A 27,578-nucleotide genomic window follows, 5' to 3' on the forward strand; every position below is an offset into this window, starting at 1 on the left:
TCGGTCGAGCCAGTGTTGTTCGGGTTGAGAGGGTAGAACCCAGATCGGCTTCCGGAGGAGTTGGTGGCGTTGTAGCTTCGGGATATTTGCCCATTTGAGGCCGAGTCCGGCGTCGGAACCGATGACTCAAATGCATGGTCTGGGGTAAAATTCGTGAATCTCTGTTGTTCCGGGTTTAGGTACGACATTGTTCTGTATGTTTGGTTCGTGATTGCTCTCAACTTTTGCCAGAAATTGGTTTGTTAAATTCTTAAATGCCAGAATTTAGCTTTTCGATGTAAATATTAGCCCTTTTTATATCGTAGATTGTTTCCATCTGGCTTGAAAAACGCTTGTTTGTTTCTGATTATTTTGACAGACTCTCCGAAATCCATAGAATTCTAAACAAGTAACAAATTATGTCAACATTTTCCAGTAAAAATAAGTGAATAACAGAATTTAACATTCGGTTACAATTGAATACGTTTAGTTTTTGGTCTTTAAAATTTGAACAATAAATCTATAATTACCAAATTATAAATTTTAAATGGAAAACGTCACAAAACAAGAAAATAATGCTGGAAAACTAGTAACGTTAAGCATATATTCAAGCTGATTGCTGATAGAATTTAACTCGCGTGACGCATGAAAAATTAAGATGGTAGCTTTGAAAAAGGTGTGACTTAAAATCAAAGCGTGTAAAAAATTCCCACGTGAACCGAAAAAGGTGGCTTTGAAGTTAAGTTGTAAGCGGTATTTCTGGCAGGGGCCAAATTGTTACGGTTCAACAAATAGGCTTACAAAAAAGTTGGCGGTATTTAAAACAGGAAAATAAAGGCATGTGAATAGAAAACAACTTCCCATTATGTATCTTTTAAGATTAAAGAGTCAAATGACAGTTATTTTCAATGAAAAAATTGTGACGTCCTATTGAAATTAAGGTCCTCAAAATGGCTCTATTTGTACCAGTCTTTGAAAGTTTTTAACAGCTTGTGCGAATATGGCTTAACCGCCCATTTTAGTTTAAAAAAGTGAACAAATACAAATACGAACACAAGACAGAATGGAGACATATATGGTGCGTCATTTTCGTTAAAATTGAAACACACAACTTTTTTTCCGAATAAATGAGGAAAATAAAACATCTGAAAGCATAAACTAAAGAAACAACTCAATAGTTGTTATGAAAGTTGTATATTCTCAAAAGAAAAAGTGAAACTTTCATTTTGTGAAAAAATATCAAAAAATTATGAGGCGCCAAAAAATCGATATAGCCAGGTCAAAAATTCAACTGAAAAAGTAATTCATTTTTTTCAAACAATCATGGAATATCATAATCGAAGGGGTTCGGTTTCCTTTCAATTTGGGATTTAATTATTCTAAGAAGAAAAAAACAATAAAATGGACATAAATGAAAGACTCTTAAATTTTCACCTATCTAAAAATTTAAATTTAAGCCCCCCAGATGCGTCGCGATGCTAGTCTTACAAGATGCTGTAAAATTAACTTTCGTCTTGATCAAGACTTGTCAGAATTCTTTCTTTTCGAACAATTTCTTTTCTTAAGAATCTAGGAAGCCTGGTGAATTTAACCTCATTAAAAAGCCAGGAACATTTTATTTATCACTGTAGAAGTGAAGTTCAAATCCTCTATTGGACAAAAAACAAAAACCGGAGTTACAAAATATTAACTTGTTTTTTCAAAACTTTTTCGGAACAGGTTTTCAACATCAATGGTTTAAACGACTAAATTAATCTAAGTTTTCGTGAAATACTCCTTTTACAGCATTTTTTTTCAAAGACTGAAAGTCCGATTTTAAGCTGTCAAAAGTATTGATGTTTTCGCAAGATTTGCATTGTCTTGCAATATCTTGCAATATTATCATACAGTCTCAATCAGGAAACAAACTTTGTAAAAATATAAAAGTCTTGACAAGATGAAACCTAGTATTGTTAGACAACTGTTCAGCAAATGGAAGTTGGAATGTGATATATAGTCATCGAGGTTCAAGCTGTGATAAATTAAGGAATAATTTTGAACAATTGACATTTTGAGTGAAGTCAAAGATTTTCATGAAATGAAAGAGAAAGTTTATTTTGATAGCAGGTAATTGAAAATGACAGCATTGTACAAGATCCAAAGACTATTTTAATTGCCAACCCGACTTGCGTCTCAGAGCATATAAGCGCTGAAACTGTATATATCAATAAAGAACCCAAATTCAGTGCTGAAATATTGCATATAAATTGTTTTTCCAGTTTCTTTATACGCAATTTGTCATCATTATGATTGAAATGAGGTACTTGAGTTCATGAGTTCACCCAGGCGGCTAGATTTATCCTGTATAGTCTGAAAATTACTCCTGCGCCAACGTTATGTCTGAGCAGCATAATTTCATACTTTTGTAGCTGGTAACTATTAATTACTATAGTAGTAAATACGCCCTTTAAACTTAAGCTTGTTTGTAGGTAATTACCACAAAACCCATTTAGCTAATTGGTTAAGACATGCTGCGCAAATTAAGTGCTACCAATCTCCAATGGGAAATTCGAATTGCAGATAAAGCAGATCTTGAAGGTAGGAGTTAAGCTGAACAAACTATTTTTCGTTCAATAACTTTTAATCGAAAATCAAAAGACGAGCCAGTGTAAATTGGGACAGAGTACTGGTCATCAACAAATCTGGCGCTGATTTGCTGTTACCAACCTCTGTGTAGTCTTGATAAAAATTTGAAATATTCAAATGAAAATAACAGCGTGATGAGTCATTAAACGATTAAGGCAGACCTGACCAAAAAAATAATACAATGAAAAAATTGCAAGCCATTTATTAAAAATCGATATTTCCCGCATGGTAAAGTAAGAATATTTCCTAATTTAAATCTGACTACAAATTCGAATTTCAGAGCCCGAAAAGTGGACAAATTGTTGAAAATTTTGTTCTAACTTCTATATTTGAAGAATAAAACAAACCGATCGAAGAGTATAGTTAAAACTTCAAGGAATACCTTCAGATGTTCGTGCAACCTCTCGTAAAAGATTTTACTTGGCATGAAAATTGCGTCTAATTACAAAAGTTTTGTTAAATAAAAACGTTCTGAGAATCATAACATGATGGCCATTAATGTCCAACTGTAAACAAAATTTTGGGTTTTTGAGAGCTTTATAATTAATTTTATCAATAACAACAACGCTCCCCAACTCTGCAAATTCGTATCGCGTCGGTAATTTGGCAATTTGGAGAAAAAGGGTACAAAGATATAAAACATGAAACGGGCAAATCTGACCAATTATCGACAAAGTTAAAGCAGATTAAAACAAGGTGAAAACATGCTTACCGTTTATTATCTTTCAAAGGCAAAAAGCATGATGTTTCGTAAAATTGGGCATAAATTAAGTTGCCGGAGCTGTGCGTGACGGTGTGTGTTTTTGCTATGACAACAGATTTGGGGGTAACATAAATAAGAATGTCATTATAGGTGAAGATAGAAACACGTGAACGAAACAACTTTGGATTTGTGATCACAAATAAAATGAAGAAGATTTTATTGCGTAAATAATTGGGGGACCAAAATGTTAACTGCAAGTTAGTACTTAGTTATTTTATTTATAATCACAACTGACGCGTGAAAAAAACTTATCCAAACTATCGACAATTTGTGTGGGCGAATTTTCCCTCAAATCCCCTCAATCTCAGCCCACTTTTGTTCAATTTTAAGGGAAAAGCTTTCACGAGGATCTTTGCTGGGCTTAAGCATTTATTCACATGGAATTTTAGTTCACAAAATTGTTGCTTCAGCTTAGTTTAAGTGGTTTGTGGGAATATTTTGGGGGATATATACGCTTAATAGCTGTTTGTAAAAACAACAATTAATGGGAAAGAGCTCGAAAACTCCCAAGTTTTCTGTTCGTCAAGTCATACGCAAGTGGGGCTTTCAGACATATAAGAAATAAAGTAAGAAATAAGAAATAAATGGTCCGTCTCAGCTGTTGTTGAAAATACTTTGAAATATGTTTTGCTGAAGAAGATTTTACAGAAGTGCCTTGACACGCTCGAAGCCACTCAAAGTTACTTTTAGCTCACTTTCGCTTCTAAAACCAAAATCAACCTTCAAGAATGGTTTTACAACCGGTTTCTGCTTTCGTAAAAGTACAAAATAAAATTTAGTTGACGAAAATCAGCCTGACTTCAAACTATTTAAGCCCTAATTTGAAAAGGAGTCTTGCGGGGCATAATGGTTAAAAGCTGTCTTATAAATAAAGTAGTCTATATAGAGTCCATAAAGAATGAAATTTGCAAAATATTTATTTTCTCTAAAAGTATTTTGCAGTGTATATAGAGGTATAATGCTAAAATAAAAGCTGATTGAATTTTTAGAATTTTGGTTAGTGAGCGGTTGGTTTATTGAAGCGTTTTATTAAGAAATGCCCGCAAAATTAGCAACAAAGGCTCGTTATTTCGTTTAAATCGAGAACCGGTTAAATTATCAGCAAAACCCAAGGGACCCGTAACAACAAACAACCACAGCCCCGCTTTAAAAGCTTTTATATCGGGTTCTGTATTTTAACATTAAAACAGAAAATAACCATTTTATGTCAAAATTTATAACTAACAATGGTTAGATGGCACAGAATTGGTTTATAACTGCAGATAATGTCGCGTTATAACTAGTTAATTAGTTCAATAAAGTAACCCCCCAACAGGTTTCAAAACTTATTTTGAAAAACGTATTCAGTATACTGAAATATCTTTGTTTAATATTAAAAAATTGTATTTTTTATTGTAGTTCAGTATTTTCATCTTTGAATGATTTTGTGCTCGAAATTCCCACAATTACTTTTAGCATTTTCCCTGAAATCACTACAAATAATTGTATCGAGCAATTTGTAAAGCTACTTTTGAAAAATTCAAATCTGCTGGTTGAAATAAAATGTTAAAATCGAAAAACTCAAATAAAGAAAACGTTAAATTTCAAATTAATTGGAAAAAATTTCGAGTTGATGCGTTTTCTATTGAACGTATTGAAAACCAAAAAATCACTATTAATATAATTGATATTATTTGATTTTGATCGGAAAAAAGTAACAAAACTGACTTCGAAAAAGAAATAAAATTCAAATAAATTGATCACAATAAAATAAAAGCTGAACATAAAAGTTCGTGTAGTTGACTGAAAATATCCACATGAAAATTTTCTCAGGTTGGGAAAAATTAGGTAAGAATCAAATATTCATTCAAGATGTCATTCCATATATCAAAGTTTGCAAAAAAAAACTTCTTCAGTTTTGGTAGGGTATGTGTGACATCCCCCGTATTGAAAAGCTTTTCAATTGGTGTTTCTATCCATTTTGTAAGGTTTTTATTCAGTTTTCTGTTGTTGATGTTGTAGTTGTTCCGAGGGCGGGGTATAAGTTAAAAAGGTTCTGATTTCATCACGTGCTTCACAACCAATCAAAAGGTAAAACGTGATAGTATGCGAGAAGTCTTATTTTTTATTCAAAGCAGAGTTATAGCACAAACTTTGTTTTGTCAAAAATTTGCCCTGTCAATTTCATACCTGGGTGAAGGCAACAGTTAATCTGGAGTTATTTATAGGGTAGGAGAGAAGAGATATAAATATCTGTGTCATTTTCACATGTAACCTAATGGCAAACAAAAATAGTTTTAAAATCAGGGTTCAATTTTGACTCGAAGCGTAAGAAAAGATTTCTAATCGAGAAAAATTATATATCCAATCTTCTTCCATGGGTGATTATAGGGTTATGGAGTTTAGTGCATTACCACGCAGAGGTATACCCAAATTGTCACGGGCAAATTTGCACGACCTGTGTATCTCTTGTTCGTTATTCCAATGTTAATACATTGAAACTGCAACATTGTTGTAAAAAACAGAAACTTTAGCTAAACAGGCAAAGTTGAAAGGAATTGCGCAACCCGTGTTCGCAAAAGTGTCCAAAGTTTAAACGAAAATTGAGATAGAAGCTGTCTATCCTATTTTTCGCCCGCCATGAATCACGAATATGTTCGATTTATGTATCTCTTTTTCGCATACAACGTAACTCAAGTTTGCACTAAATTTATCTAACTTTTGTACTGAATGTATCTACAATCCGCAAATAAGCCAAATTTAATGCGCGTTTTTGAGCCTGCAAAAGTGGTTTAAATATTAATTTATTGATAGCAATTAAATGATTAAAAGTGGTTTACAGGTTAATAATACACCATATCGTACCAGCTTCATGGTTTGTCAGGCCTTTAGTTGTATTCAAGCGTCATGGCTTTTTATGAAAATTTAACAAATATATTAATTTCTGAAAAAGCCTCAATTTCAATTTAGAGTAATGGAAAAAGAAGTTGCAATCAACTGATAATCTTGATCGCCGCCTCACTATTTGCACATGAAATTTCAGTTTTTTATTTTTATTCAAGTATCACTGTTTTGAGATAGCTTTCTGAAATTTGACAAATAAACTAATTTCTGAAAAATTCCTTGATTTCATTTTCAGGTAAAAGAAAATGAAACTAAGATCAAATGAGATTTTTGATTGTCGTCTCCGTACTTCCGTAATTTTTTCCGTCTAAAAAACAAAGGCTTTTCCTGTAACAAGTTCATCGCGTCTCTTGTTCGTTCATAACAAGATAATACTGGACAAAAAAAAATTTCGGTAAAAAAAACCACGTTTGAATTGATTACTGTTTTTTTCCTGCTAAATCTGATATATTGAATGGTCCCAATAAACTTCAGCAAATGACTTTGTTATTGAGTTTTTTGGAGTTTTTGTCTATTTACAGTTTTACATGTCTTTTTAAAAAATTTTTTGCGATAAATTGCTCAATTCTGGTCTGTTTTAGAAGTCCAATATTTTTTTTCTGAAAAATCCCTCCTTTGCGCGACCAATTTTTGTGTCTTTATACAGGTTTACAGGTGTCTATTAATCTTTGACTCAATATTATGTTGTGTTTATATTCAGGTTTATAGTTGTCTGTTAATTTCTTCCGTCCATTTACATGTTAATAGTGTTTTTGGATCCATTCTCATTTGCTCCCCAATTGTGTTTTTTACGCCCCAGTTAGAAATTGTTTGGTATTATATAGCACGTGGCCAGGCACAAAAAATAGCCCTTTCGCTTGGTATGCGTAAAAGATTTAAGCCCACTAAGCTCGGGGATGCACAACAGAATAGATCCATTATTTCTGGAGAATCTCGCCATTCAGCTCTCTCTCTATAAACAAACCATAAACAAGAAATTCGGAAGCGATTTTCACACACGCTTACAGATTTTTACAACAACGATAACAATTCAAAATATTTATATTCTGTCGTGTCGTTAATTCTACCTTTAAATCACTTTAAAATCTGTTTATTTTTTGCATGCTCAATTAATAAAGCTTCAAATCACGTTTGCATGCTCATATAATAAGGCTTTAAATCGTGTCGCATGCCCAGGAGCTGGCGTTTAAGTAGGCTAAATTACGGATTAGAGATACACTTAATGCAAAAAATAGATACCCAAATTGAGCAATAACGTGCTAGAAGGCCTGTCAGCTAATTTTTAATATCTCAATTTCGCAAAGTTGGCATAAGCACTTTTGCAAAAATTAAGATACAAAGCTTGTCTCCCAATTTTTTTCGTTTTATACATGTATATATAAATATACATGTATATATATATATATATATATATATATATATATATATATATATATATATATATATATATATACTTATCGAGCGATTTTGACAATGGGAGAAATTTTGGGGTATACCTCAGCGGCGTCACGTGTTCAATTTTTTCAAAAACTAATCAAACAATTGGACATTTAAAAACTAATTAATATTGTATACCATAGAATTCAACCTAACTCAATCCAAAACCAAAATTATCAGTACAGAAAGCCATCACAGGAAAGCATACGCTGTAAAATAACACAGTAGTTCTGCGCTAAATTGAGAAAAAACAAATGATTCAGAAAAAAAAACCGTACATCAAAATCTCCAAACGAAAGCCGTCCGCGACAAGTTTGAAATACCAACGTGATTGTTTACATGAAATATTTATCAGATCATATAAATTTCCAACGTCAAAAAGACCTACCAGGTCTGCTTCAATGGTTGTTGCTTGTCTCTCAAAAGGGGCTGTTTTTTGGAACAGAAATTTTGCAAAAAAAGTAATATCTCTCTAGATAAATGTAAATTATTATCATATTGCTTTTCAACTGCAGTAAAACGATTTTGAATCCTACTTGTTTTCTAAAATAACTGAGTTGCTTTACAATTTATAAAAAAAATGACATCAAAAACATCAAAATATTGTTGCAGATTTTGGGATATGTAATTATTTGCAGTTTCATTTTTCTTGTAAAACGTTTTGCCCTTTTGAAATTTTTGAAAGAGTTACGGTAACAGCCGAACAAAAAAGAAGAAAATTAAGCGGAACAAAGATTGAATAGGTAGCAGTAACAATTATTCAGTCTGAGTTGCTGTTTTACTGACTTGTAAGGTTTGAGACGGCTTGGAGACAGTAGAGTTTTGAAAGTTTTTTCGAATCAATTATGGTCTTTTTTTATTGCTTTAAGGGTGAATATAAATAAACTCCGGGAAATTGAAAACTTTTTCTATTTTAGTTCTGGAAAAGACAGCTTTTACAAAATTCTTCAAATGTCAATGCCCTGACGTTTAGTCGGCTCCAGTTGCATCAAACCTCAAATCACCCGGGGAGGACAACTGACAGAATTTTTTTTTGAATTTTGACATATCGAAAACATTTATAAAAAACATTGTTGTTTTTCTTCCGAGTATTATCCACTCTGAATTCTCTACTCAATTTTCATGGAGTTCAATATTAATTTAGCTTTAAAAAAGCCATATTTGGACAATTCTCTTATAAACTTGATGAAAAAAATATGAAACTGAAGATCTTGCCAATTTTCTCTTAAATGTAAACAGACGGTATCGTTGTCTGCTTTTCTTCTTTAACAATGATGCCATCCTGAGGGTCTAACTTCAGTCCTTCTTCTTCCCAATTTTTGTCCACTCGCAAGCTGCAGACAATGCAATATATATTGAAATTGAATATCCATTTTATTTTAATAATGACTTAGAAAATGTAACTTTAAAAAACTTGTCTTCAGCTTGCGAATCATGTACCTTTGCATGTATATCTAACGTTTAATCAGGCTAAAGCTGAGACAGAATTTTTTTGATCTCAGGATGAAGAAATAAAAAGTGTAAAATCAAGTTTTTGAACAATTTTTTCTTTTCATTTTAAATGTTTTTTTTGCAGAAATTTCCGATGAACTCTTTTAGTTGTACCATTCTCTAAATCAGTCGGATAATGTGAACTTAAATATTACTAAGGAGGCTCGGTAATTTGCGTGCGCACATAAAATTCGGACCCCTCTCATCCACATTTTTGGCATATGAGGAACAGATAGAAAACCCTCAAAAACTCAGAAATTTTTCAAAAGAAAATTGTGTATGAAAAAAAGTGATTAAAACAGAAAGATCTCTTCTAACGCAAATAACTCAGTGGAGTAAAAAACAAGTTGCATTAATAGATTGATGGGATAAACCATTTTTAAGAAAGCAAGTCAAGAAGAACAACGAAATCAAACAACAATAACAAACGTTAATTACATCGAAAACTTTATCTTGATTTTAAAGAAAAAACTTATTATCAAGGTCAAAATAGCGTCAGATAAAATTGAATCTGAACAAAATTTTTTGTATTTCACTACAAAAACTATGGGACCATTCCAAAAAAAGCATCTGTAACGATTAGACAAAAAAGAACAAAAAAATAGCAGAGTTCAAAAAAATTGGCTCAAATTTTTAAAACAGTTAATTTCAATCTAGTGAAAACCATTAGATGGCAATTAAAAATAACCAACATCTTTATAATCACATACGTTTTAGAGGAAGGCCTTAGGACCTGTTATGATTTAATTTTTTATGCTTTTACAAAAAGAACAAAAAATAGAGACAACAAACTGAAAATCAATAGAAATTTGTGAGAAAAACGCTTTGAAGCCGTAAAGTCAGATTTTGCCCTTCAAAATATGTTAAATTGAGCTTTCCTTGAACGTGAATAATGTCTTATGTGGCCTCTCATAATTGAAAGTGGCTAAAAAGTAGACAAAAAAGAGAAAAAATGCAAAATTAATTACATTTTTCGTATTTTTCGAGAACAATTACTTTCAAATTCATTAAAGCCATCAGCTACTAAACGAAACAACTAAATATGTTCATTTTTTGTCCAAGGGAAGCGTTTGAGACATGTTGTTTTTCAGAATTTTTCAGAATATGCCTGACATCTACGAAAAGCACGTCAAATATGAACAAAAATCAAAAATTAGTTTACTTCATTGCGTTAAACCCTGATCGAAGCCATTAATATCATAACGAAATCCCTAAAAACATTAGATTTTGTAAATTTGCACATTTCGTTGACAACAATTTTGTCATATGGGACCTGTGACAAACGAGATTAGTTAAAAAACAGACAAAAAAGTACCTTAATGAGAAGTTAAAATTTTTTTCTTTTTTATTTCTCGCAAAGACAGCTTAGCTTCTACACATTTTTTGTTAAAACATGAAAGCTCTTGAAGTTTGTTCTGATTTGATGTTTTACTGGCTGGCTTGTAATGTTTGAGACGTCTTTGACACATTACAGCTATGAAAGTTTTTTCAAATCAATTATGGTCATTTTTCATTCTTTCAAAGGTTCGTAGAAATAAACTTTGGGAAATAAAAAATTTTTTCGATTTTAGTTCTCAAAAAGACAGCTTAGCTTCTGTATTTTTTTCAAATATGAATGTTGTTGACGTCTGTTAGGCTCCAAGTGCATCAAACCGCAAATCACCCGGGGAGGACAATTCACAGAATTTTATTTTAATCTTGACAAATCGAAAAATTTGTAAAAGACGTGGTTGTTTTTTCTACTGAATATTATCCACACTGAATCCCTTACTCAGTTTCCATGGATTTTGAGATTAGTTTAAATTTTAAAAAGCCACATCTAGACAATTCTCTTATAAATATGGAGGAAACAAACCATGAAATTGAAGATCTTGCCAATTTTCTCCTCAATGTAAACAGACGGTATCGTTGTCTGCTTTTCTTCTTTAACAATGAAGCCGTCTAACTTCAGTCCTTCTTCTTCCGAACTTTTGTCCACTCGCAAGCTGCAGACAATGCAAAATATATTGAAATTGAATATCCATTTTATTTTAATAATGACTTAGAAAGTGTAACTTTAAAAAATTTGTCTTCAGCTTGCTAATCGAGTACCTTTGCATATATATCTAACGTTTATTTAGGTTAAAGCTGAGACAGAATTTTTTTGATCTCAGGATAAAGAAATAGAAAGTGTATAATCAAGTTGTTGAAAAATTTTTTCTTCTTTTCATTTTAAATTTTTTTTTTTGCAAAACTTTCCGATAACTTGGTACAGATGAACTCTTTTAGTTGTACCATTCTCTAAATCAATCGGATAATGTGAACCTAAGTATTACTAGGGAGGCTCAGTAAAGTGCGTTTGCACATAAAATCGGACCCCTCTCATCCACATTTTTGGCATATGAGGAACAGATAGAAAACCCCCAAAAATTCAGAAATTTTTCATAAGAAAATTGTGTATGAAAAAAAGTGATTAAAACAGAAAGATCTCTTCTAACGCAAATAACTCAGTGGAGTAAAAAACAAGTTGCATTATTAGATTGATGGGATAAACCATTTTTAAGAAAGCAAGTCAAGAAGAACAACGAAATCAAACAACAATAACAAACGTTAATTACATCGAAAACTTTATGTTGATTTTAAAGAAAAAACTTATTATCAAGGTCAAAATAGCGTCAGATAAAATTGAATCTGAACAAATTTTTTTGTATTTCACTACAAAAACTATGGGACCATTCCAAAAAAAGCGTCTGTAACGATTAGACAAAAAAGAACAAAAGAATAGCAAAGTTCAAAAAAATTGGCTCAAATTTTTAAAACAAGTAATTTCAATCTAGTGAAAACCATTAGATAGCAATTAAAAATAACCAACATCTTTATAATCACATACGTTTTAGAGGAAGGCCTTAGGACCTGTTATGATTTAATTTTTTATGCTTTTACAAAAAGAACAACAAATAGAGACAACAAACTGAAAATCAATAAAAATTTGTGAGAAAAACGCTTTGACGCCGTAAAATCAGATTTCGCCCTTCAAAATATGTTAAATTGAGCATTCCTTGAACGTCAATTTTGTCCTATGTGACCTCTTATTATTGAGGATGGGTAAAAGTAGAGAAAAAGAGAAAAAGGGCAAAATTAATTACTACCTTCGTTTTTTTCGAAAACATTTATTTTCAAGCCATCAGCTACAAAATGAAATAATTAAATATGTTCGTTTATTCGTCCAAGGGAAGCACATGAGACATGTTGCTATTCAGAATTTTTCAAAATATGCCATAAATCTACGAAAAAAAAACGTAAAATATAGAAAAAAACTAAAAATTAGTTTAATTTGTTGCGTTAAACCCCGGTGGAAGCCGTTAAATTCATAAGGAAATCCCTATAAACATTAGTTTTTGTACACTTGCACCTTTTGTCGACAACAATATAGTCGTTTGTGACCTTTGATTAAGGAGATTAGGTAGCAAGCAGACAAAAAAGAACATTAATGCGAAGTTAAGAAGTTTTTTTAAAATTTTTTGAAAACAATTGTTTTCAAAGTCATGAAAGCCTTCAGCTATCAGAATATAATCTCAATCAGAATATGGTACAGGTTCGTTTATTCATCCACAAAAAACCAAGGACAACTTGTCATTATCGAGGCAAATTCATTCGACTAGAAGATAATGTAAAAATGACAGTAAAAGACAAGTGTGAAAAATTCAATTGAATTCTTCAAGAAAGGGGCGTCGAAGCTGTTAAAACTATGATCTATGCCTTAAAGGACTTCTAAATGTTCAATTTTGCCTTATTTTGAACGCAAATAAGGTATTATTTGAATTGCCAAAATGTGATAACGTTACGAAACCAGAAAAAACCGTGAAAAATGGGCCAATGCCTAAATAAAGAAAATGAAATCTAGTATTACCAAAGCCAGAAAACCCTAACTTAATGAGCAAAAAAGAATCTGACGCATAAAACTGCAAACTGCAAGGAGATTAAATTTTAATTAAGTAGAAAGAAGAGGAAGAAGAAGCGTTCTTTCTTTGCTGACACTAAGCTACAAGTTGACCAAACTAAGAGAGAAATATTGGCAAAGTTCAAAAAGCCATTGTTTGTTTTAATATCAAACATTTTTAAATGCCAAAACGACCAAAACCTTTCAAGTAGCAAAAACAAGTTGCATTAATTTGGAACTGCCGAGGAAGCCAATAGAACCTATCAACAATGAGCTTTGATTTGAATTGTTCTGTTCATTAAATAACATAAAGAAGATCAATCTTTTTTAAAAAATAGGCCAACTGATTACAATTCGAATTTTCGATTTTTTGGTTGTAACCGCTAAGATTGGACCAAAATTGGCCCTGCTATTGCTGTTTGTCGATGAAGAACGCTCAATTGTTTCAAATATTTTACACCTAGATAATTTGTTAGTTAAAGGATCGAAAATAAATGCAGAGTTTTTGATAATCAAAGAGTAAAAATAGCAAAAATCGTCAAAATTCCCCCCCCCCAGACTACTCTCAATGGAAGTGGAAGTAGGATTATCGCTGTTTGTAGTTTAAAAATATTGTGTTAGTTTTTTGAGAGTGTAATTTCGGCAAATTTAATCAAAGTGGACTAAAGAAGCTTATTTCGGGCAATTTTTTATTTAAAAAAAAATGAATTTCGAAAAATTAAACCAAGATTTTAGCCAGAAAAATTAAGTCAAAATAATCAACAAAACTTTTTGTCCTTAAAAAAATTACCTGTAGTTTTTTCAACAATCTTTACATGTTTTTTTTAGCAAAATTGACAAAATTTTTTGGCAAAATTCTGGAAATTGTGAAAAAAATCAAATCGGTCCAATATTCACATAATTATAAACCACGATAACTCGCTCTACAAAAAGAAATTCGAAAATTCCAGATAACTCGCTCTACAAAAAGAAATTCGAAAATTCTTTTCAATTCCAGATTCTACGCTGGACGGGGTTTTTAATGATACCTCTCACAACTCTCTACGATGAATATATCGATCAGTCACAATTGACTGAACAAAAAAAAACCATTTGATTATATAGTTCTCCCCTTTCGCCCTCTCAAGAGAGGTTTGAACAATAAAAAATTTCCAATAAAAAGTTTTGAAAAATTTTCACTTGTATAGTAGCCAAATTTTGGGCCTATTTGTTTTTATTTTAACTTCCTGTAATTTTTTGAGTTCTGCAATATCAAAATTCTAATAGGAATATAATCAATATTGACACAGACCGTCAGGATTTGACGGAAACAGATATAATTCTTTTCAGATTTACTTCAGGCTTGCTTTTATTTTCTTTTTTTTCTTGCTCAAAAGCTGTTGCTCTTCCAAAAATATGACAGAAAGAGGAGCACCGTTCGTCCTCCTTTATTGAAAGAGTTTTTTTTCCTTTTCCAATTCTTCTGCCAATTATAAGAAATGTTCCTCGTTTTCCAGCAAATTTAAAGAAAAATAAACAAATTAATATTAAGGAGTTACGAAATGATGTTTCTTCTTTTCCATAAAGTGCGTGAACAAAACTAGAAAACTTGACTGAAAGAAAAGTTTGTGAACAATTGTTGTCATATCAGCATTTTTTTGAGAAAGACAGCAAACGATTTGAATTTGGTATCCAAATTTTGACAACCCAGCTGCAATTTTTCGAAACTGAATTTAAGCCGATTTCAAGACTGAATTGTCTTATTAGGCTGTTGAAATCAGCCTCACGTTGAAATCAGCCTGCAGAGATATTCAGTTATTCTACAATGGAAATGAGATGACTTAAATTTTGTAGTTTGAAATTGTTCAATGATTGCAATAGCTGTAGTTATGTATCATAATAAAGGTAGCAAATTAGACAAAAACTTGTATTTGAAAACCGGAATAAAGAGCTATTTCTCTCAAAAAGTTTCCTTTTTTTCCAGCATTTTGTAATACTAACCTCTAGTGAACAATGACGCCAATAAGTCTTGCTGAAAGTATTCGTAATTTACTTCATTTGGTACGCAAATAGCGTTTTATAGACACAGCAATTAAATAAAAAAAAATAAATGGGTATTTCTAAATGATTTTTGTCTTCTTGACTTGTGTTATTATAATTGTTGGAACCAGTCAAGGAAAAAATGAGAAAATTAATTGCATGACGCATGTGAATAGTTCTTTTCTTATCAAGTGTGCCAATTTTCATTACAATAACTTGCTTTTTTGTTTTTCTAACAATTGTCGTCTGTATAATTATACGGATGAATAATAAAAAATAAAAACATTTCCCCTCATAACAAATGGCATTGAACAAAATCAATTAGCGACTAAGCATACAAAAACGGATTAAAAATTAGAATTCCAATTTCCAAAAGAATATTGTATAATTACAATCTCTATTATATAGTAACGTCACTGACGAGAACATTTTTCAAATTGTTCATTTGAACAGATTTAAAACTCATTTAGTGTTTTGATTTGTATACGTTTCATAGAACTCAAAAGAAAATGGAAAACCAAATCAAACACATTAACAACTACACCTAAATAAAAGTTGGCTGGTTTTAATTACTTTTTGCAATAATAGTCGACATATATTGTAATGTATATTCAAAATGATCATATCTTACCAAGTATTAAAATAGAAATAAAAAAATTTTCGCCGAGAAAAAATATTTATACCTTAAAAATTACATAACTCATTTTGGTTTACATTTTTGCTCTTTGCTTCTTTTCGAAGTCTTAACTTTAATAATCAAATGTCAAAACAAATCTTTTATTATCATGAAAACAAAAATCTTTCATGAAGACAAAATTAGGTGTATTCCAAGATCTTCGTTGAACTTTTTCAGGCTTCAAAATTTTTTTCACTTACTTTTAGTAATTGAAGAAAACAAGGAGGCTAGGTAATGTGCGTTCGCACTTAAATTTCCGATCCCGCTCATCCGCATTTTTGGCATAAATCTCTACCAAATGAGTAACAGATAAAAAACCCCCCAAAATTCAAAAAAGGTGTATCAAGAAAAAGATTGGCTCCAACACTAATAACTCAGTGGAGTAAAAAATGTCGCATTAGATTTGTACCAGGGGGCGCGTGCTAAAAACTGTTACATTAAGAAACACCAAGTCATAATGTTGATTATAGAGATGTATTTCAATGTTTAGGAAATGAATGACTTTTTTAGCAAAAACAGATTTGTGAAGCAAACCTCACGAAAATTTCAACTGTTGACATGGAAAAACAGTGGGCAAAGGGTGTCCCAGGCATATCGTGCCAAAATAACTATAATTTAAGGGTCTTTTTTGAAACACCACTAACACTGGCGTCAGTGAAGCAAGCTGATTAGTTTGGTTCTCTGACGTCCAGCCACAGCTACATCAGCAAAACTAAACATCCATATTAACTGAAGGCGGAACACCGCACAAGATTGATGAGATCAGCCAAAACTTTGCGTCCATTTAAGAAAAAAATTAACAAGATAAAAAAAAATCAGATAAAACTGGAATTAGAAAGAAAACTGCTACTTCACTAGAAAACTCATGGTACCACTGCAAAATGGGGCGCGGTAACAAATAGACAAAAAGAACAAAAACAGCAAAGTTAAAAACATTGGCTTTTATTTATAAAAACAATTAATTTCAAAGTAATGAACACCAATAGAGAGCAATTGAAAAAATTAAACATGTTAATGATCACAGACGCCTCTATAGGAGGGCATTAAGACCTTCCGTTTTTCAATTTTTTATGGGGTTACAAAATTTTGCAAGAAAACGCTGTCGAAAACGCTGCCATACAGCCATATTTTGCTACTCAAATTATGTTCAGTTGAGCTTTCATCGAACGCCAATAATGTGGTATGCGATCTCTCAATAATGGGAAAAGTTAACTTTTCGACAAAAGAAAAAAATGGCAAAATTATGAAGAACCTTTCTTTTTTTTCGAAAACAATCATTTTAAAAGTCATGGAAGTCATTAGCTACCAACTGATATAATTTAATAGTTTCCTTTATTTGTGACAAGAAAGCGCTGGAGACCTGTAATTATTCAGAATATGTCCTACGTCTGCAAATGAACGTCAAATGTAGACGAAATTCAAAAAAGTGTTTACTTTTTTTTGGCAAAATACCTGTGTCGAAGCCAGTAAATTCATTACGAATTCTTAACAAAAATTTGATTTTGTTTACTTGCACCTTTCTTCGACGAGAAAAACTCACATGTGGCCGGTAATTCAGGACACTAGGTAAAAAAAAGACAAAAAGAAAAAAAAATACGAAGATAAAAACTGTTTTTGTATTTTTGAAAGCATTTTTTTCAAAGTCATGAAAACCATCAGTTAGCTGCTCTAATCAGAACATAGTTTCATTTATTCCTCGATAAGAAGGCAATGAGACCTGTAGTTATCCAGTAAAAAACATATCACTAAAAAGACAGGGTAAAAACAACAGTTAAAGACAAATGTAAAAAAATAATTAAATTCTTCGAGAAGGGGATGTCGCAGCCAATAGGACCATAATCCATGCCGTTAAAGACTTTTATATGTTCAATTGTGCCTTATTTTGAAAGCCAATAATGTGATGATGTGACAAAACGAGAAAAAACATGAAATGGGGCCAATGACAAAAAAAAGTTGTTAAACAGAGTATAATCAAATGCAGAAAAGCATAACTTAACGCATAAAACCAAAAAAGTTTAATCTATAATTCATTAGAAAGAAGAGGAAGAAAAATCTTTATTTCTTTGCTGACCATATGCTACATGTTGGTTAAATTAAAAGAAAAACAGTGGCAAATCTCAAAAAGCCATTGTTTATTGAAAAGTCAAGTATTTTTCAATTTCACATCGATCATAATTTTTCGAGCAAAGAAACTAGATACAATAATTTAGAACTGCGTCGGAAGCCAAGTGGATCTATCAAAAGTGATCTTTGATTTGAATTGTTCTTTCTTTCTTTAACATAAAAAAGATTAAAATTTCTATTGAGAAAAGATCGCCTGATTAAAACCCGAATTTTTTTGTGGATTGCAACTGTCCAAAATTGAACAAAAATCAGCCATGCTATTGCTGATGGTCTTCTAAAAACAGCTGTTCTCAGCTGTTTCCATTGACATAATTCTAGATAATTTGTGATCACAAATAAAAACTGCGTTTCTGATAATCATAGAGTAAACGTAGCAAAAAATGCCAAAATTGTAAATTCACGCTACTCTCAGTTTAAATGGAAGCAGGACTAGCTCCGTCTGTAGTTCAAAACTATTGTTTAGTGGTTTTTGGGTATGTACCTCCAAAAAATTAATCAACGTGGACTAAAGATGCTTATTTCAGGCAATTTTTGAGGAAAAATGCTGATTTTGAATTATTTATCCAAAATATTAGCCAAAAAAGTTTAAAGAAAACAATTCACAAATGTTTCCTTTAAACATAAAATCAACAGTATTCTTGTTAGCAATTTTAACATCTCTTAGCCAAATTGACAAAATTATATGCAAAAATTCCAAAAAACATGAATAAAAATAGGCAAACATGTTTAATATTCATATAAATTTGAACCGCCCTCACTCGCTCTAGAGAAAGAAATTCGAAAAAATTCACAAAAGTCCGGAAAATGTGAAAAAAAATAACGCAAATCGGTCTAAAATTCGCATAAATTTAAACCACGATAACTCGCTCTAGAAAACCAAAATCAAAAAAATCGTTTCAATTCCATATTCTACGCTGGACTGGCTTTTTAATGATACCACTCAAAACTCACTACAATAAAAATATCGATTGGTCAAAATTGACTGAACAGAAAAACCCATTTGAGTATATAGTTCCTCTCCCTCAAGAGGGATCGGAAAAAAAGCACTTCGCGGACAATCATTTTTAGATGTGAAAAATAGGAATGACCTGACGAGCTTTTTTCATCATTATAAGAATAGATTAGTTCCGTGGTCTATAGTTTAACAAGAATGAGTTCTCTGAACTCAATGGGCTCAATAACAGTCGGTCGGAATTTTTTTTCAATTAAAAACACAGTTACATTAGTTCTGCTGTCAACAGGTTAAGAGCAAAACCTTCAAATTGTGCCTTATTTTTGATTAAACAATAGTCTTAAACTTAGTTAGAAACATCAGAAAGGTTAACTTGCGGGATAATCAGACAGGAGCAAATTGATTCAAGAACCTAAATTGATACGAATGAATTTTCAAGGACAGGCGCTGTGAATCAATACTGATGAGTGTAGATAATTATTTTTGTTAATAATTATTATAATTATTAATTTCTGAGAACTTTTTCAAGAATCACGCCATTTTGTGTATTCCCCTGAACCCCCAATATATATCTTGGTGTTAAAAAAGTTTTCTATCTTCACTTTTGCTCTGATAATGGGTATATATTAAACTTAGTCCGTTTTCATCCCCAAAATCAAATCACCAACTTGATCTATCAATCAGATCTCTCTATAAAAACTCTGATTTCTACTGTAAAATATCACTTTGATAGTTTCTCATTTCCGAAAAATAAGTTTTTTATTTAGTTAGAAAGGCGTTTGATTCCACCTGTCAAGGTCCATAACCCAACCACTTTTCTAGGCCTTGAAATTAATCTCTGAAACAAAACTAATTTGTTGTGGACAGTCAGAATAGTTTTCCTATTAGTACCTTTTTTCGCAAATCCTTTGTCTGCTCGTTCAACGATGGATCAACAGACAGTGAAGCTTCTGACTTACACAGGAAAGGCGCAGTAATTTCAAATCCGGAGCAACAAAATTGTGGCAATGAAGCAGACGAACAGGCACTACAAGGTACTACTGGGGACACATAAGCAACCCAGCCAGCCTGCACCACCGAACAAGGAAGCACGCATTGAGAAAAAGAAGCACAAAGTGCCGAAGCTTGCATACAAGAAGCCGTCCAGAAGAAACGAAACAATGTGCCTCGGCTGTTATCTTTGACCGATTCCAGATGCACAATCCTCATGCTGATGAGACAAGCCAATGTTGGAGACGTCAGCATAGGAGGTAAAGCAAAAGCTTGGAAAAGTTTGCACGAGAAGGGCTTGGAAACGCCAGCAGTGGTGTCTTTGTTGGCTCAGCTGGCTCAACTGCAGCTCGCAGTTTCTGAAGGTTTCGAAAAATTCTTCATCAGAGGTCAGGAGCTGCTCACAAGGCTACACGAAACAAGGGATCAAGTCTCAGAGACCCTCTTTAACGCCTTGTTCTTCAATGGCCTGCCAATGAGGTATCAAAAATATCGTTATGCAGAAAAACTTTAACCCGACAACAAATTTTAAAGATCTAAGAAAAAGGCTTGTACGTGGCATCCTTAGACACTTTGTCGAAGACTCCAGGAAGGAGACAGCGCATTTGATTAAGTGTGGTGAGAACGGTCACCTAGACAGGGCGTGCAAGAGACAAAGAGATGGAGGTGAATATGAGTCATTGGCAGTAGGTCCTACACTGGCAACACCAGATGAGAATCATTGGGTGACTTGTACTCAATGGAAGACAGCAGGAGTACTAGTGGACAGTGCTTGCACGGACCACATAGTAACAAGCGTAGATGCGTTCCTGGACTTTGTACCCGCTCAATCAGTGGTTACAAATGCAAACGGAGAGTCCTCCAGAAGGGTGGGCGGAGGCAATGTGAGGATGAGCATATCCTCAAGCAGAGGTAAAATTCAATGCGTGTCTGACTATCCTTCAAACTGGATGCCAGTCTTATCATTCACTGAGTGGGTACATAGCTTCACTTTCAAGAAAACAGCTGCATGAAACCCTAGAAGGGAACTGGGGTAAAAAAGCTCAAAAATAATTTGTTTTACTTACCCTGCAGCTTTATAAGTTTCAAGATGAGGTTATTCAGCGTGATATTTGACAGTTCATGGCATCGGCCCAGACGGCAGGGTAATTGAAATCAAGCAAATGTTGTCAGAAAAGCAACAGATACCGTGGGGGAACTCGTTGATGTATGCAATGTGTGCGCACTGGCCAAGATCACAAAGATTCCAGTACCGAAAGTGGTAGAGACCCAAGCAGACGAGACGCAAGCTGAAGAGGGTGTTCAGAGACGTGATGGCTCCATTTAGAGTTTAGTCACTGTCAAGGTTCCCAATCTGCATTGACTTTGCAGACAAGTACACGAATTTTGTCTTTCTGGACCTGCCTATGGCAAAAAGCGAAGCACCTGACACCCTCAAGGAGTTTGTTCTCAGTGTGGGTACATATACGCAAGATAAAGTGAGACAAGACATCGCAAAAGCCTTTCTATCAGATTAATTCAAGACCTACCGTTTAGGCGCAGGAGAAGACCAAACAGGAGACACCACAACAGAACAGGTTAGCTCAGAGGTAAAAGGAAATTGATGAAGATAGAATGATGTTTGCTCATTGACTCAGGACTTCTCAATATTATGCGAAGTATAAAACCTAAGCTTCCAATTATATAAAAATAGTTGCACAGTCTTCATGAGAAAGAGAGACAGAGATGTCAGCAAGCGAACGCAAGGCACTGGAAGGAAAATTTACAGGTTACACTGAGGGTGACAATGGATACATCGTGCTCAAACCCATCATCACGCAAAGAGATGTGATCGTCAAGGAGTCTAAACTGGGATCAATCCTTGAAAGCACTGAGACGGATAACCTACTAGTTGAGGGGTCTGAGTAACTGGGCTCTCGCACAAAGATGAGGGTCATCAAGACGACGGCAACAAAGAGAAGAAGGGCTCATCAACTGCAATAAAAGAGGAGTGGTACGACGACGAGAGCTTGAACACTCAAGGATACTGAGACCAGCTGCCTCGAATGATCAGATGCAGAGGAAGCCGCATTAGACGAAGAACTTATTGCAACAGGAGCAGTCACTGGAAGAGAGTGACGTAGAAGAGTTCTCACAGTCAGAGACAGTTGGCTTCAATGAAGATGCATTGAAGCAAGCGGACCGAGAAGAGCCCTAACGGGGGACAGGAGCAAGAAATAACCCCCATTCCAGGGACTATGTAGAACCCCAAAACAGTTTACGAAGCCAAGCAAGGCAATGATTTGGACCAATGACAACGGGAAATGATTGACGTGGAAAAAGCACTCTAAGACAACAAGACTTGAGACCTACTTAGACGACCCGCAGACAGAGAAAAAAAGACACCTAGTGGTGAAGTTGAGAAAAACAAAGCACGTCATGTGGCGAAGGATTTGAAACAAGCGGATGGACTGGACTGTTTTGGAACTTTTGTGCCTAACTGTAAGTCTAAGATATTCAGAATATTACTTCAACCATCAGCGAAGCAAGGTCATGTGATGCGCCAGTTTGATGCAAGGATCAGATGGAGAGAAAGTTGTACGCAGACTGAATAAATCAATTTATGGCTTGAAATATGCTGCTCACAACATGTACAAGTAGTTGGCGAACTTCCTACTGACATCGTTTCGTGTTCGCGAGAGTAGAGGTAAATGGTCACACCTTCTTTTGGTTTGAGTTGACGACATTATAGTAGCATCAGAAAACATGACAGTAAACTATGATGTCAAGAAGGCACGCGGAAAACAGAGGAAGACTACACTGGTTTCTGGGCATCAGAATCAGACAAGAAGAGGGCAAAAACACAGTCGGCCTAGATCGCCAAATAAAAAGAATGCTTGAGCGGTTTCAAATGGATCAATGCAAACAGTCAAGGTATCCAGCTGATTTAAACTTGAAACTTTAGTCAGTAGAGAACGGAAACGATGAAGTGGATCAGGAGATATAGAGAAATTTGGTTGAATTACTTCTACATCTCATGAAACAGACTAGCCAAGACCTCACGTTCACACTCAGAATTCTGTCCAGACAAATGATTGCACATCAACTCTGGCTAGGTGGAAAAATACTTCTTAGATATCTTCAAGGTTAACCAGATTGAAAACTTCCCTACACAAAAGAGGTTAATTAAGTTTTAGTGGGCGAAAGTGATGCCGACTGGTGATGCCAACGACAGAAAAACAACGACGGGCTAATACTTTAAGTTGAACGGTGAAGGGCCAGCAATACAATGGGGTGTCAGGAAGGAGGCAACAATGGCTCTTTCTTTATCAGAAGCAGAATACCAGAGCACGGAAGCAGCTGTTCAAGACGCACACAACTTGAAGTAAATTCTAGAGGAGTTGTATCAGACTTTGCCAAAACCCAGTCATGCACAAGAAGAGCAAGCATATTGAGACAAAATTTCACTTCATTTGGGACAAGATTGAAGATGGGACATTTTCAACTGACTACGTTCCCACTGACAAAATGGCAGCGGACATCTTTAGGAGCTCCTTGTGCGCATCGAAAATGAAAACTTTCAGAACAGTTTTGACGGAGAGCAGACTCTGCGCAATTAACTCAAGTCTGAGTGGAGGTGTTAGAAAATCAATTCAAACTATAGTCCTTGACTTAGATAGAGGTATTAGAAAGTTCAACTTACCAGTTATCCAGACAAAAGCAAATTCATTCAAGCCACGGAGTTGAATTAATTGAATCTTCAAGAAATGATGCTATGAATTAGTACTCGGTTCAAGCTGATGATTTTCGATAGTTGTTTTTAGAGTTAGATTATATGATGTAAAATCTTCTCAGCAGCTAATATGTTTAAGCTTTGTAAGTTTGAACCGATATCATATGGCTGGGGAGGGTTAACTGGAAACTCGATTAGGTCTATAAATCCTTTGCAGCATTTAGGCGCAAATTCAAAACTAAAATTGAGCGGATTTTAGACAATACGCATTTAAATTATTCAAAATAAGTGCTTCAAAATCCACTTGGTGCTAAAAATTTCTAACCCCAAACTTTTTGCAAAATTTCATGGGAAATTTATAATTTTTTCCATCTGTTTTTCTCTACTAAGTTTCATCACGGCAAGTGATTTTGATTTTCAGGATGTAACAGGAATGAATCGTTGACGTTTAAAATTACTGATCAATAGCTTTATTGTAAAATCATTTAGAACTATTCTTGAAAAAAAGTTGAAAAAGTAGGGAAAACTGCTGGGAGCTGGAATTGATTTACTATGCGAAAAGGCTGAAAATTCGAAAACACTTTTCAATTTTGTTGTTTTTGAATGTATTTTTCTATAGAAAATAGTTTTGATCAATTGGAGGCAACATATGAGAGAGAGAAAAGAAACTTGAATTACTATCAAACAGGTACAAGTACCAGAAAAATGTAACCAACATTACATTATTATGACAAAAAGTGTATGGGGAAATGAACAAAAAAAGGTAGTTTAAAGTAGTTGAGGAGTTCAAATGGAATATACTCAAGCTCCTTGTTCGGGATTAATAAGAACTTAAGATAAACGTAGAAGTTAGTAAAAACCTAAATATTGTATAGCAGATTAAAATTTACAAGACCGCCAGTGATCATTGACTGATTTAGAACAATTTGTTGTTTGTGTTTTCAGTAACAATTGTTTTAGAGATTATCTGCACTGTTTTGAATTGAGAAGTTTCTGTTTTATTGTTCGATCAAGTTCATTCCAAAGACTAGCCGCCAAGCTTCCGTAGGATTTTTTAATATATTGACTTCTGAAAGTGATTACTTTGGAGAACTTGCGAGTGCGGCAATTAAGCTTAAGATCCAATGTGGGAAACGAAATTTCAGTGAAAGATGGCAGCTGATTTTTAATGAGTTTAACTAAATAGTTGATACACGAATAAGCAAGAAAACTTTCAAAGCAAACTATATCGTTTTTTCTTTTCAGGTCTGATGACCGGTCAATTTTTTTCTGAAAAAGGCAGTTTTGTTACCCCAGTTTAATTGCCGATCAATTGAAGATATTGCCTCTTTGGAAAGGCTTGTTAAAAGAAGAATAGGATATTCTAGTTGACTGATTAGCAGAGACCGATATAGTAACAGCCTTGTTTCTTTGGGTAAACTACCACGAATTTGGGCTAAAAATTTGTTACTTGTCGCCATTTGTTTGAGAGTTTGTTTCACTTGTATATCATACTTGAGGTGTTTGTCTAAGTGTACACCTAGGTATTTGATGCTGTGACTTGGTTCAGTTTTTTTGTTGCATAAATTTAGTGTCGTCAATTCGGTTCTTTTTGCTAACGATGGTTTGGAAAAAGTTAGGAATTCGGTTTTCTTAGGATTGACCTGAAGGTGGGTATATTCAAAAAAATGGACTAAGTTTTCTAAGCTGTGTTCAAGTTCTTGCTTCGCCATTTGAGGATATACATTGGATGTGAAAACAAGTGTATCATCGGCATATTGAACTATTTTGGAGGTGATTCTTAAATCTCTCATTTCATTGACATAAATGAGAAACAAGACCGGACCAAGGATGGTTCCCTGCGGAACACCTTGTTTAACGCTGATCCAGTTTGAGCTGATGCAACTAAGTTTAACTCTTTTTAAGCGGTCTGTAAGAAAATCGTGTATTAAAGCACAAGAAAAATTGTCAAAACCAATGGAGACTAGCTTTCTTTGCAAGCGATGGTGGCAAATGGAAACAAATGCCTTTGAAAGGTCTAGTGCAGCGCAAAAGACGCTTTCATTAGCCTCAATGTTTTGATGTACACATTCGATGAAATATAGAAGAGCATCTTTTGTAGATCTGGACTTTCTAAAACTGAACTGAGTTTGGGATAAAACATTATTATCATTGAGGTATTTACTGAGCTGACGGAACAGCAGTTTTTCAAATAGTTTCGATAATATTGGTGCCACGGATATGGGGCGATACTTCATTGGGTCTTGGGGGTCGCCCTTTTTGTGAACAGGTGTTATATCTGCCAACTTTAAGGCTTTGGGAAACTTACATTTCATTATAGCAATATTGAAAATCAAAGTTATTACGGGTGCCACAATATGAGCGCTGTCAATCATTGCCCAACGTGGGATGGGAGATGGCCCGCGAGGTTTGTCTGTTCTAAGTCGCAGTAATTCATCGGTTACTTCGCGTACAGCAAACGAGCGAAAACCAAAACAAATAAAATCTTGCTCAAGTTCAGTCTCTCTGAAGTTTGGTGGAGCACTCCTGCTGCGGCCTAGGTATTCGCCAAGCTTGGAAAACTTATAGTTGAGGAGTTTGGCAATTTGCATGGGACCAGTTAAAACGTCGCCAAATGAATTTCTAAGACTATCAATACTCACGCTAGGACGGGCCGAGATTCTTTGTTCATTTATGAACTTCCATCTGTCTTTGTCTGTAGACAACTGTCGTAGGAGATCTTCATTCACTTTCGCTTCAATACTTGAAATAACTTTTCTAAGATTTTTTGTTTTTCTCGTTAGTGTTTCCGGTTTGTTTCGTTTTGGTTTTCAGAAAATGTTCTGAAAGCATCTTGCTTTTCTTGCAGGGCATGTTTGCACTCGTCATTAAACCAGCCTTTTAAATGACTTTTTCGTGCAGTCCTAACAAAGACTGCTTTTTTAGGAGCGTGAAGTCTTAAGACTCTTTCGAAAGTATTAGTGAAATACTGCAGTTGTTTTTCTGGATCAGTAAGAGTCCATAGAAAACGCCAATTTTGTTGTGAGAGGGTTTTGCAGAATTCTTGTATAGAATAGTAACGCTTATCAAATAAAACCTTTCGGACAGCTTCTTCAGATGGTTTAATATTGCAATGGGATATTACCAACTGAGCCAAAAACATATTACCAAGCGGATATTTCAGTTCACCCTTTAGGTGTTTCATTTTGTAATCGCATATTTTCCACGAAATTTTAGTCCAAAATTCTTGCATAATGGCCACAAAAACTTTTTTTGCCTAATAGAGTTTTCCTTTTTTATCATACGCCACATACGCATATTCATCATAGATACATGAGAATACATTAAGTTTGGTACATTTATGTTTTACTACGTTTTGCTACTTTTCAAATTGATTTTGGTGTATGATGCAAGTGGAAGACGACGCAGAAAAATGAATTCTTATAATTTACGTGTTACAAAACTAAGCGTTCTGCATGGCGTCAGTTTGTTAATAAATTTAGTATTACGAACTTGGAAAATGATGCTATTTTGTGGACAAAATTATGCGACGGAATTCGAGTTCTTCTTTTTTATTAACTTCCTCTTTTAGTCTGGGCTCAGTCAACGTCGGCTTGTATTTTATTAATTAGTGGTTGTTTCAATGAGAAAGCTGACAGTCTTTTCACTCCCGATTCAAGAAAAGGAGCACTTGACAATTTAACTTTTTAAACAGACTTTTACATCGATACACCGATTTTTTTGATGCTGCTTCCAATATTTGTTCTGAAATTTAAAATTTTGTGGAACATGTCAAACCTTTTTTTTTGCGTTTTTTAACGATGGGAAAATTTTACGTAAATTACGACGTTCCTCCTAAGTTGATTTTTTTTCGGAATCAGAAAACATTTTAAGTTTTTTGGGAGAAAGTGAGCATCTTTTGTGACTACTGAGAATGTTGGAAATCATATATGACCTAGAATGACCACTAAAAAATTTGTATGATTAGTAAAATTGGTCATTGTACAAGTATAAGTGCGAAACAGTTGA

General features: G+C 33.8%; 2 protein-coding genes across 5 annotated transcripts in view; one reads left to right on the top strand and one right to left on the bottom strand.

The window, feature by feature from the left end:
• LOC142354270 (uncharacterized) overlaps positions 1 to 27,578 on the top strand; it is a 576,654-nt gene that overhangs the window by 215,959 nt on the left and 333,117 nt on the right. The gene's annotated exons all lie outside the window — the stretch shown is intronic.
• LOC142354551 (uncharacterized) overlaps positions 1 to 27,578 on the bottom strand; it is a 118,113-nt gene that overhangs the window by 44,032 nt on the left and 46,503 nt on the right. Inside the window, exons 1-2 of one of the 4 annotated variants that reach the window (XM_075406872.1) lie at positions 3,317 to 3,626; positions 1 to 380 (exon numbers count right to left, since the gene is read on the bottom strand). The exon at positions 1 to 380 is cut by the window's left edge and continues 287 nt beyond it. In XM_075406872.1, coding sequence (XP_075262987.1) covers positions 1 to 188 — 188 coding nt within the window. In that variant the 5' untranslated portion in view covers positions 189 to 380; positions 3,317 to 3,626. The other 3 variants (XM_075406874.1, XM_075406875.1, XM_075406873.1) reach the window with 3 other exon arrangements.

This window comes from Convolutriloba macropyga, chromosome 15 (genome assembly GCF_964194025.1).
Source record: "Convolutriloba macropyga chromosome 15, txConMacr16.3, whole genome shotgun sequence".
NCBI classification, from domain to species: Eukaryota; Metazoa; Xenacoelomorpha; order Acoela; family Convolutidae; genus Convolutriloba; species Convolutriloba macropyga.